At 51.0% G+C, this 13,077-nt stretch overlaps 1 protein-coding gene across 4 annotated transcripts in view; it reads left to right on the forward strand.

Annotated features, from left to right (window-relative positions):
- nfrkb (nuclear factor related to kappaB binding protein) overlaps positions 1–13,077 on the forward strand; it is a 105,493-nt gene that overhangs the window by 20,363 nt on the left and 72,053 nt on the right. For all 4 annotated transcript variants that reach the window (XM_078530558.1, XM_078530570.1, XM_078530581.1 and 1 more), the window contains exons 6-8: positions 6,458–6,559; positions 7,163–7,236; positions 11,731–11,815. In XM_078530558.1, the coding sequence (XP_078386684.1) occupies positions 6,458–6,559; positions 7,163–7,236; positions 11,731–11,815 (261 nt within the window). The remainder of the gene's footprint in view (positions 1–6,457; positions 6,560–7,162; positions 7,237–11,730; positions 11,816–13,077) is intronic.

The following is a 13,077-nucleotide window of genomic DNA, read 5'->3' on the forward strand; positions in this document are numbered from 1 at the left end:
CACCATCTACAAGGCACAAGTCAGGAGTGTGATGGAATACTCCCCACTTGCCTGGATGAGTGCAGCTTCAACAACACTCAAGGAGCTTGACACCATCCAGGACAAAGTACCCACCTGATTGGCACCCCAACCACAAACATTCATTCCCTCCACCACCGATGCACAGTAGCAGCAGTGTGTACCATCTACAAGATGCACTGCAGGAATTCACCAAGACTCCTTCGACTGCGCCTTTCAAACCCACGACCACTACTATCTAGAAGGACAAGAGCAGCAGACACATGGGAACACCACCACCTGGAAGTTCCCCTGCAAGTCACTCACCATCCTGACTTGGAAATATATTGTCGTTCTTTCGCTGTCACTGTCATGGAAGCTCATTTATTGAGTATTTTTAAAGTAGAGATTAACAGTTTAAGGTATATGGGGATAGTGTCGGAAAAAGGCATTGAAATGGATGATCAGCCATTACCGTGTTGAATGGCAGACCAGGCTTGATGGGCTGAATGACCTACTCCTGCTGCTATGTTCCTAAGATTAGGTTGGAGAAACTAGGGTTGCTCTCCTTGGAGCAAAGGAGATTGAGGGAAAATATGATAGAGATGTACAAATTATGATTATATACAGATCCCTGGAGGAGACCACTATTCACTTCTGTCAATTTGAATGCACAATCCCGACTTCCTTTCTCCAAACTCCTCAACAATTCTCTACCCATGTCCATTTGTTTCCTCCAATTCTATGTACTAATTTGTCAGAAATCTTTTGGACAAAACCTTCTCGAATTCCTTCTGGAAGTACATATTAATAACACCCATTGACACTCCTTATCAAACATGTTAATTACTTCCTCCAACTAGGTTCATTAATCAGGGCGTAATCTTTACAAGTTCATGGAGGCTGTCTCTGATCAGCTCATGTTTGCCCAAATACTCAGCCACTCTATCCCTAGTAATACATTCTTGTAACTTTCCCAAACCAAGCGGTAGATTAATAGGCCTATAACTTTCCAGTTTGTCCCCTTTATCCTTCTGAAATAATGCAGTGATACTGGCAATTTTCTAATACAATGGGGCGGTTCCTGAATCAACGCTTTTGGAAGATCACCATGGCCTATCGGGGTTCATGGATGTCCAGTCCAGGTTTCAAAATACATGGGGACAGTGGGCAAATTCACCTTTGAAATTGCCCCAGAAACGCATGAAAAATTAATGGCAGCAGCGACAAAGGAAAGAAAAGTCACCCCCGTACATGGACGAGACAGAATCTGTGAAGAGCCACTTCCTCCAATCATAGATTCTGTCTCTCCTATTCTCGCTGCTCCAGGTCCTCCAATCACAGGTCCCTTCTCTCCTGCCTTTGCTGCTCCTCCAGAGACAGAATCCATCATTGGAGAGGCAGCAAGGGTGGCAGGGAGGAAACCTGTGATTAGAGGCAATGGAGTGCAATCTTGGGAGTGACAGGAGAATTGAAAGCGAAAAAACATTTTCCTGAGTTAGAGAGAGAGAAAGAGAAGGAAACAATTCTCTGCAAACACACTTGGCCCTCTCTCTTTCTGCATTCTCACACACCCCTCACACACACTCACCCTTCTCTCACTGTCACACACACTCATCCCTCTCTAACGCACACACACTCTTACTTCTCCCACAATACTTAGCCCTCACACGCATGCACTCACCCCTCACACGCAGGCACTCACCCCTCACACGCACGCACTCACCCCTCACACACGCACACACTCATCCCCCTCACACGCACGCACTCACCCCTCTCACACGCACGCACTCACCCCTCTCACACGCACGCACTCACCCCTCACACACGCACGCACTCACCCCTCACACACGCACGCACTCACCCCTCACACACGCACGCACTCACCCCTCACACACGCACGCACTCACCCCTCACACACACATGCACTCACCCCTCACATACGCACGCACTCACCCCTCACACACGCACGCACTCACTCACCTCTCACACACGCACGCACGCATTCACCCCTCACACGCACACACTCACCCCTCACACACGCACTCACTCACCCCTCACACACGCACGCACTCACCCCTCACACACGCACGCACTCACTCACCCCTCTCACACGCACGCACTCACACCCCTCACACACACACACGCACGCACTCATCCCTCACACGCGCACGCACTCACCCCTCACACACGCACGCACTCACCCCTCACACACGCACGCACTCACCCCTCACACACGCACGCACTCACCCCTCACACACGCACGCACTCACCCCTCACACACGCACGCACTCACCCCTCACACACGCACGCACTCACCCCTCACACACGCACGCACTCACCCCTCACACACGCACGCACTCACCCCTCACACACGCACGCACTCACCCCTCACACACGCACGCACTCACCCCTCACACACGCACGCACTCACCCCTCACACACGCACGCACTCACCCCTCACACACGCACGCACTCACCCCTCACACACGCACGCACTCACCCCTCACACACGCACGCACTCACCCCTCACACACGCACGCACTCACCCCTCACACACGCACGCACTCACCCCTCACACACGCACGCACTCACCCCTCACACACGCACGCACTCACCCCTCACACACGCACGCACTCACCCCTCACACACGCACGCACTCACCCCTCACACACGCACGCACTCACCCCTCACACACGCACGCACTCACCCCTCACACACGCACGCACTCACCCCTCACACACGCACGCACTCACCCCTCACACACGCACGCACTCACCCCTCACACACGCACGCACTCACCCCTCACACACGCACGCACTCACCCCTCACACACGCACGCACTCACCCCTCACACACGCACGCACTCACCCCTCACACACGCACGCACTCACCCCTCACACACGCACGCACTCACCCCTCACACACGCACGCACTCACCCCTCACACACGCACGCACTCACCCCTCACACACGCACGCACTCACCCCTCACACACGCACGCACTCACCCCTCACACACGCACGCACTCACCCCTCACACACGCACGCACTCACCCCTCACACACGCACGCACTCACCCCTCACACACGCACGCACTCACCCCTCACACACGCACGCACTCACCCCTCACACACGCACGCACTCACCCCTCACACACGCACGCACTCACCCCTCACACACGCACGCACTCACCCCTCACACACGCACGCACTCACCCCTCACACACGCACGCACTCACCCCTCACACACGCACGCACTCACCCCTCACACACGCACGCACTCACCCCTCACACACGCACGCACTCACCCCTCACACACGCACGCACTCACCCCTCACACACGCACGCACTCACCCCTCACACACGCACGCACTCACCCCTCACACACGCACGCACTCACCCCTCACACACGCACGCACTCACCCCTCACACACGCACGCACTCACCCCTCACACACGCACGCACTCACCCCTCACACACGCACGCACTCACCCCTCACACACGCACGCACTCACCCCTCACACACGCACGCACTCACCCCTCACACACGCACGCACTCACCCCTCACACACGCACGCACTCACCCCTCACACACGCACGCACTCACCCCTCACACACGCACGCACTCACCCCTCACACACGCACGCACTCACCCCTCACACACGCACGCACTCACCCCTCACACACGCACGCACTCACCCCTCACACACGCACGCACTCACCCCTCACACACGCACGCACTCACCCCTCACACACACTCACCCCTCACACGAGTGCACACCCACCCACACACTTGCAATTAACATTATAAGAATGGTCAGTCCTGTATTTGGATGGGTAATAACAGTAAACATTAGCTCAGTCAGTTCACAGAATCACACTGTGCAGAAGAGGCCCTTCAGCCCATCAAGTCTGCACCGACATGTAAGAAACATCTGACCTACCTACCTAATCCCATTTACCAGCACTTGGCCCATAGCCTTGAATGTTATGACATGCCAAGTGCTCATCCAGGTACTTTTTAAAGGATGTGAGGCAACCCGCCTCCACCACCCTCCCAGGCAACGCATTCCGGACCATCACCACCCTCTGGGTAAAAAAGTTTTTCCTCACATCCCCCTAAACCTCCTGCCCCTCACCTTGAACTTATGTCACCTGGTGACTGACCCTTCAACTAAGGGGAACAGCTGCTCCCTATCCATCCTGTCCATGCCCCTCATAATCTTGTACACCTCGATCAGGTCGCCCCTCAGTCTTCTCTGCTCCAACCTCTCTTCATAACTTAAATGCTTCATCCCAGGCAACATCCTGTGAATCTCCTCTGCACCCCCTCCAGTGCAATCACATCCTTCCTATAATGTGCGACCAGAATATCGCTCCTCACACACACACCCGCACCCCCACCCCCGCCACTTCACACACCCCACACACTTACAATTAACATTATAAGAATGGTCAGTCCTGTATTTGGATGGGTAATAACAGTAAACAGTTATCTGGACTGGCTATTTAGAGTAAATAATTGTTTCAGTAATCCGTGTGGATGGGTGTTCAACACTCGAGTTTTGCTAAGACAAATTGGATCATGCTTTAACACATAAACTTAGTTGAAAACTACCTACTGCAGAGACATTGTGCATAAACTACTTACTCACCCTCACTCAACCGCCCACTCACGCACTCAATCACCCTCTCACCCACCCACTCTCACTCTCACACCCACTCTTCCAGCCACCCTCACTCACTACTTCACACTCACTCATTCACCCTTGCTCAATCAATATGCTGGGGATGGTGGTGTGACGAGAGCAGAAGAAAGACCTAGAGTGAGGCCTGAGGCCTAATGGTGCCCGAATGAAGGTGTCTGCTGAGGGGAAAGCAGGGAGAACCAGGGGAAAGTGGCTTGAGCCAGGTCAAACCACTGGGAGCCGGGGGAAAGCGTGGTGAGCAGAGGCCCCCTGTGCTCCAGAGTGTGTCTATCTCCTCATACTCCCGGATGCCGGTGTTCATTGCTCCTCCAATCACAGCCTATTTCTCTCCTGCATTTGCTGCTGATAGGCTCACTATTAGGCTATGATTGGAGGAGCAGTCCCCGTGGAAGTCTTCAACCTCACTCCCCCGTCTTACCGGCGTTTTCAACAATCGCTTTGGAGACCACATACAGGGGCTTCGGTGGGCCACAGGTTGGACAAGCCTGCTCCAATTTTGATAGAAAGAGAGAGGGGTTTGGGGGAGAAGGAGAGAGAGGGAACGTGTGGGCCACAGGCAACTTTGCTCATTTTCACACTTACAGCTTATTTTATTTATTTATGTGTACAATTTCTCAACTCTTTTTTTTAAAAACTCCAGGTTGTCCAATAAATTATTTTGGAAGTAAAGTTTAAAGGGAAGAAATCTGGAGTAGAGGGAGATAAAAATATTTCGACACCAACCACTGCAGGAGGTGTGCGTGCGTGTGTACGCACACTGTTTCAGTATTGTTGGACTCTTGGCCCCATGTCATGCACCGAGTCTCTAATTTATTTAATACACTTTCATGGAGATGTGGAGCAGGTTTGCAAATTTCTCCTTTGACAACAATTTGATTTCTAACTTCAATCTTTAGATCTATGGACCCCTGACTAACAAACAATAGCCCCTGAGGAAATCTCAAAAAGAGCCCTCAAAACAAAATATTCTGACATTTGGCCCAGTACTGTAGCTTTCTTATTGAAGCCAATCCATCTAATTAACTTTCCACTGAAAAGAGGCACAGCCAGAATGCAAACAGCCCCTGGCATGGCCAGGTTACACAGGCTCCCGCACATGGCCAGGCTGTGTGCCCGCTCGCTGGCGCAGCCCGGCCGCGTGCCCTCTCGCTGTCGCAGCCAGGCCGCGTGCCCTCTCGCTGTCGCAGCCAGGCCGCGTGCCCTCTCGCTGTCGCAGCCAGGCCGCGTGCCCTCTCGCTGTCGCAGCCAGGCCGCGTGCCCTCTCGCTGTCGCAGCCAGGCCGCGTGCCCTCTCGCTGTCGCAGCCAGGCCGCGTGCCCGCTCGCTGGCACAGCCAGGCCGCGTGCCCGCTCGCTGGCGCAGCCAGGTCGCGTGCCCACTCGCTGGCGCAGCCAGGCCGCGTGCCCGCTCGCTGTCGCAGCCCGGCCACGTGCCCTCTCACTGGCGCAGCCCGGCCGCGTGCCCGCTCGCTGGCGCAGCCCGGCCGCGTGCCCGCTCGCTGGCGCAGCCCGGCCGCGTGCCCGCTCGACGGCGCCGCCCGGCCGCGTGCCCGCTCGACGGCGCAGCCCGGCCGCGTGCCCGCTCGACGGCGCAGCCCGGCCGCGTGCCCGCTCGACGGCGCAGCCCGGCCGCGTGCCCGCTCGCTCATACTGGAAGCTGTGGTAGAACGAATTGTGTCACAGTAATTTTGTAATCTAATAGAATGCCCTGTCCTCTTTCAATTGCTGATGGTCATATTTCTCTGTATTTTAGAGATGTGCTCCTGGCTCCCAAACTCTCCAACACATCCCACAAGTCCCAGTGTGGCGCTGAGAGCTGTACCCACCCTCTGCACACAGGACATGAAGACAGTCAGTAAGTGTATTCGTGCTTCATTCCACCCTTCTGTGAATTCTCTGATCAGTCACTGAAACCTGTTTCTGACAATTCATGCTGGAACTCATCTTGCTCAATGTGATATTTTGTTGAAATGAGGATGCTTGAGGATCAAGGCTTGCCATGTGGTGAGACTCATAATGCACCAAAGAGCCAGATACAGTTTGAATTTGCCTTCATGATAATATTTGTGGGTTATAAATTCACTCTTTGGGCTTGTGGCATGACTCAACAAGTTTCAGCAGAGGGTAACTGAGTTGTTCCACACCTCTGCTGATCAGTGAGCTGTGGTATCACACTCCACCAGGCTGCAATTACCCTCCCCTGTCCCCCAACGCTGTCTCACTCTCCCCCTCCTCTCGACACTATGTCTGTCCTCCACCTCACGCTGTGTCTCATTCTCCTCCTGGCCCGCGCTCAGCGTCTCCCCCTCCCCCCACTCACTGTATCTCCCCCTCTCCATCCACGCTGCGTCTATCTCTGCCACCCCTCCACCCCCTGCCAATCCCCTCAAATTGCTGAGGGTGGGATTGATGGGAGTTGTCAGGTACACAGACGTTCCCTTTTGTTAATGTTTTCCAGATAAACCTGAACTGGGAGATGAAGAGTTGAAGATAATGTTAAGGAAACATGTTGAAAAGCGAAGACAACAGCCGGTAAGCTGAGCTGTGGAGAGGTGTTAGGAACCTGATGTTCTTCCTGTCTTTATTATTTTAATGTAGTTTAGCACAGTGCAGTGTGCTCGAGCACAAACAGACTGCATTGGGCCAGGGTTAACCCGCCACTTGTGACTGTGATCAGTATGGTTCAGAAGGCATCAGCTCTGATCTTTGGTTATTGCTGAGCAAGGTGACCAAAGGCAGGGTAGGCTGAATATTTTGTGGATGAGGAGTAAGGTATTTCAGCCAGGATTCCTGCAAATGATCAGTATCTGAAAGCCCAAAGAGGCCTTCTGGCCTGAAAAACATAAAAGCATAAAAGCTGAATTCCACATGATGGTGTGCCATCCCAAAAGAAGGAAAGACTTAGTTAGCACCTTTCATGACCAGAGGACATCCTAAAGTGATTTACAGCCATTGAATTACTTCTGATGTGTAGTCACTGTTGTAATGTAGGAAACACGGCTGCCAATTTGCACACAGCAAGCTCCCACAAACAGCAATGTGATAATGATAAGGTAATCGGTTTTGTGATGTTAATTAAGGGATAAATATTAGCAAGGACACCCAGGAGAACTCCCCTGTTCGTCTTCAAAATAGTGTCATGGGATCTTCTCCATCCACCTGAGCAGGCAGATGGGGCCTTGGTCTAATGTCTCATCTGAAAGACAGCACCTCCAGCAGCTCAGTACTTCCGCAGTACTGCACTGTAGTACCAGCCTAGTTTTTTGTGCTAAAGCCCTGAAGTGGGATTTGAACCTGGGGAACCTTGGACTTCAGAGGCAAGAATGCTATGGCTGATGTACGAAATAAAGTATGGCCACATACATCACCAGTGAACTGATGACCAAAGCTGAAGAATCCCATTGAGTGCTCATCATTCCCCATTGCAACCAGAGCGGACAAGAAGACTAACATGAACATTTACAAGCTGCTGACAAAAACATGATTGGCCATCGCCCTACCAACTGCCAATCATCCAGCCATCTACATCGGTGATTTCAGCAGCCACCACTACGCATGGAGCTACCAGAAAGTAGACAGCACCAGCCTTGACTACACAGTGGCACCAGTGTATGTAGGCTCAGCAATTAGTGTGTGAGCTCTCAGTGTGTCACATTGAAAACTCACAGAGGGGGAGTTGTGCCTGTCCCGGCTCTTTAACAAAACTATCTAATTAGTCTCACCCTCTTGCTCGTTTTCCATAGCATTTTAATATTTGTCTTTTCAAATTCTTTTGAAAAGTCATATTGAATCTGCTTCCATCACCGTTTCAGACCAGGATACAATTCAATTATTTAACAGCCTTCCCAACTTGCCAACTTAAAACATTCGTGAACACTCAACCCCAGATCAGAACTTGCAGTGTAAAAAAAAAAGCTTTCTCATGTCGCCTCTAGTTCTTTTGCCAATTATCATAAATTTGTGCCCTACTGCTGCTGGAAACAATTTCTCCTTATTTAAAATCATGAATGGTTTTAATTAAATATGCTTATCAAATCTCCTCTTAATCTTTGCTGCTTTAAGGAGAAAACCGCAGCTTCTCCAATCTTTCCACATAACTAAGTCCCTCATCCCTGCTGCCATTTCAGTAAATCTCTTCTGCATCCTCTCTAAGGCCTTGATATCTTTCCTCAAATGTGGTGCCCGGAATTGGACTGTGGCCTAACCAATGTTTTCTAAGAATTTAGCATAGCTTTCTTACTTTCCTACTCGATTCCTCGGGGTGTGTCAGCTGTGGCTCAGTTTGGCAGCACACTTGTCTCTGAATTATTAGGTCCTGGGTTCAAGTCCCACCACAGAGCCTGAACACAAAGATCATAAGTGAGAGCTGTGGGACAGCGGTTTCCTCTACCCACACCTCTTTCAAGTGCGACTTGGCAGGTGATCCAGGATACTGGCCCTCAGAATCATCACCCATATACCCTTATCAGATCATCTGCAGGCTTTGAAATTATGTCCTGTGCACCCAAGTCCAGGTCATTTAGAAAAAAGCATCAAAACGAGCAGTGATATGAATATTGATCCCTATGATATGAATACTTTCCTTCAAACTGAAAAGGAACCATTCATTATTGATCTCTACTTTCTGTCCTTCAGCCAATTTTAAATCCATGCTGCCTCTGCCCTTGTTAATTCCGCGGGATTTAATTTTGACAACTGGTCTATTATGGGGTACCTTGGATGAAGGAACAGGAAGTATGGTTGCTAAATTTGCTGATGATACAAGGATAGGTAGGAAAGTAAGTTGAGGACATAAGGAGGCTACAAGGGGACATAGGTTAAGTGAGTGGGCAAAGATCTGGCAAATGGAGTATAATGTGGGAAAAGGTGAAATTGTCCATCTTGGCAGAAAAAATAAAAAATAAGCATATTATCTAAATGATGAAAGATTGCAGAGCTCTGAGATACAGAGGGATCTGGGTGTCCTAGTGCATGAATCTCAAAAGGCTAGTATGCAGGTGCAGCAAGTAATTAGAAAAGCTAATAGAAGGTTATCGTTTATTGCAAGGGAATTGATTATAAAAGTTGGGAGGTTATGCATCAGTTGTACAGGGCACTGGTGAGACCACACCTGCAGTACTGTGTGCATTATTGGTCTCTTTTTTTTGAGGAAGGATGGAAATCCATTAGAAGCAATTCAGAGAAGGTTTACTAAACTAATACCAGGAATGGGCAGGTTGTTTTATGAGGAAAAGTTAGACAGACTAGGCTTGTATCCACTAGAATTTAGAAGAGTAAAAGGCGACTTAAATGAAACATACAAGATCCTGAGGGGTCTTGACAGGATACAGGGTGGATGTGGAGAGGATGTTTCCTCCTGTGGAAGAATCTAGAACTAAGGGTCACTGTTTAAAAATAAGGAGTCGCCCATTTAAAATAAAGATGAGAAGAAATTTTTTCTCTGAGGGTAGAGAGCCTTGGAGCTCCCTTCCTCAAAAGGCAATGAGGCAGAGTCTTTGAATGTTTTCAAGGCAGAGGTAGATAGATTCTTGATAAACAAAGGAATGAAAGGTTACCAAGGGTTACAGTCAGATCAGCAATGATCGCATTGAATTGCTGAGCAGGCTTGAAGGGCCAATGGCCTACTCCTGCTCCGAACTCATATGTTCACATGTAATTCAAAGGAAAGTGTTACGATCCCCGTAGAAACCAATACCCTGAAAAGGAAGGAATCCCAAACGACCCAAACAGAAGGAACCAATGGATAAGATTTCACTTTTTAAAACTTTTAATGTAGCAGTTCAACACAAAATCAACATTAAATTAAGCATACATAAGTTGACAAATGGTGTTTCAGTAGAATTGATAAATTTCATGTTAAATAGCTGATACAACAAGGATAATTGTTATGCGATTCTCAGCATCAGCCCCGGCACACATATGCCACCACATGTAATCTCAAAGTTTTTTAACTCTGCTGACTGTCCGTGAGAACTCTCACTTTCCCCACTCACTGAATTTGGCCTTGATAATCCTGATGGCTGCCCAGAGTTCCTTTTCAACCGAGCAATCAACAACACAGTCTGGTCACCTCTGGTACAAACACCCAGCTCTTTAGCATGCTTGAGCTATTTACATAGCTTTAGGTTTCGGTCCCTCTTTGCTAGTTTGCACATTACTTCATCAAGAACTCTTGTCTGTTCCCTCCCCTGCTTAGCAGAAAAGTTGATGTTTTTTGTACAGAGCTGTGTTTGCTTCTCTTAAACATTAGGAATTCAGTAGCACGGCTGGCTGAAAGATGATACCATCAATTAGCTTCCGTTTGCCTTTTTCTCATTACCTAGCTTTCATTTCCATAGCAACCTCAAGTCACTGGTCACTTCTCAGAAAAGACCCTATAGCCAGGAAATCCAATTACAACCCCGTTTCCAGAATTATCTTAATTTCACTTTGCTAGGGGATGTCTCAAAAATACAAACTTCTTACAAATTGCAGACATCATCACAAATTAAATGTCAGAAATGTAATTCCCAGTTGATTACAGTTGTCTCTCTCACTGTAAGATTCAAAAGCATCACACAGATTTCTCTGAAACGTATTTGTATCCATATAACCCTCTAGGCTGTTAGTGCATTGCTTGTGAGACTCCCTGAGGGAACAAGTGGTTAGGTCTGTCTCTGCCATTTTGCATTGTTTTGGTGAAGAGACTATGAACAAGTATCACATCAAACAGCTCATTGGTTATGTAGCCAACATAACAGGAGACAATGACGTTAGAAAACTTTCTCTTCCAATCTGTTGTATCGCATCACCTCCTCAAATATAATTAAGGATATCAAAGGGATGAAGAAACTCACGCAACTTGTTTATGTAGATGAATTTCTCATTTTATGTCTTATGTTAGTGACAAGAGGCCATTCAAAATCTGTGTAGCTTCCCTTTAATAGGTGTAGAGAGTCACCATACCCTCTACCACCCTTCCAGCCCTTATCCTACCCTCCCCTGCAGCCACTGCATTATCTTTATCTCCCATTTACTGATCCACAGGACCATCCAGATCTAGCTACTGGTGACCTTACTCTCAATGACATTATCACCCGGATGAATGCTGGCCGTAGGGGCTCTCTAGCAGGTGAGTAAAACCCAGTCTCTGTTTTATTCATTCATGGGCTGTAGGAGAATGTGACAAGTCCAGTATTTAATCCCCATCCCTAGTCACTCTCAGAAAATTGTTAGTATTCTGCCTTTTATTTGATACAACTGAATTTCTTGCTTGGCCTTTCAGTGAATAGTCACCATATAGATCAAACTGACTAAGTAACACAGGTTCCCTTTCCCAAAGGACATTTGTGAACCAGTTGGATTTTTATCCAGCAACTTCATGGTCACTTTTACTGCTCCCAGATTTCTGTTTCCAGATGTTTATATTGAACTCGCTTTCTCAGGATTATTGCACCCCTACCCGGTATCTGCCTGGGATGCCTCCGGTTGCCAGCATCTGTGCTGGGACAGTGGCACTAATGGCACTGTAAGGGGAGGGGAGGAGCGGGCTGGGTGCCAGTGCCTGGAATGGTGGGGGTGGCAGGGTTGTTTGTATCTGGGCAGGTGTTGGATGGGGGTGTCAGGGCTGTGGTTGGGGTGAAGGTTGAGGTGGCGGGGTTGCCAGTGTCCGGTTGGAGGTTGAGGTGGCGGGGTTGCCGGTGTCTGGGTGGGGGCTCAGGTGGCGGGGTTGCCGGTGTCTGGGTGGAGGTTGAGGTGGTGGGGTTGCTGGTTGGGGGTTGGGATGGGGGCAGGGGTATGGGTGTCGGGGCAGGGGTGGGTGCCAGGGCGGTATCAGAGTGGGAGTCTAGGCTGGGGTGTCTATTCGAGTGTTGACGTGGGGGTGTCGAGGTTGGGGGCAGGGGTGCCGAGGCTGGGGTTGGGGCGGGGGTGCCGAGGCTGGGGTTGGGGCGGGGGTGCCGAGGCTGGGGTTGGGGCGGGGGTGCCGAGGCTGGGGTTGGGGCGGGGGTGCCGAGGCTGGGGTTGGGGCGGGGGTGCCGAGGCTGGGGTTGGGGCGGGGGTGCCGAGGCTGGGGTTGGGGCGGGGGTGCCGAGGCTGGGGTTGGGGCGGGGGTGCCGAGGCTGGGGTTGGGGCGGGGGTGCCGAGGCTGGGGTTGGGGCGGGGGTGCCGAGGCTGGGGTTGGGGCGGGGGTGCCGAGGCTGGGGTTGGGGCGGGGGTGCCGAGGCTGGGGTTGGGGCGGGGGTGCCGAGGCTGGGGTTGGGGCGGGGGTGCCGAGGCTGGGGTTGGGGCGGGGGTGCCGAGGCTGGGGTTGGGGCGGGGGTGCCGAGGCTGGGGTTGGGGCGGGGGTGCCGAGGCTGGGGTTGGGGCGGGGGTGCCGAGGTTGGGGTTGGGGCG

The sequence above is a fragment of the Cetorhinus maximus genome, chromosome 2 (genome assembly GCF_964194155.1).
Source record: "Cetorhinus maximus chromosome 2, sCetMax3.hap1.1, whole genome shotgun sequence".
NCBI classification, from domain to species: Eukaryota; Metazoa; Chordata; class Chondrichthyes; order Lamniformes; family Cetorhinidae; genus Cetorhinus; species Cetorhinus maximus.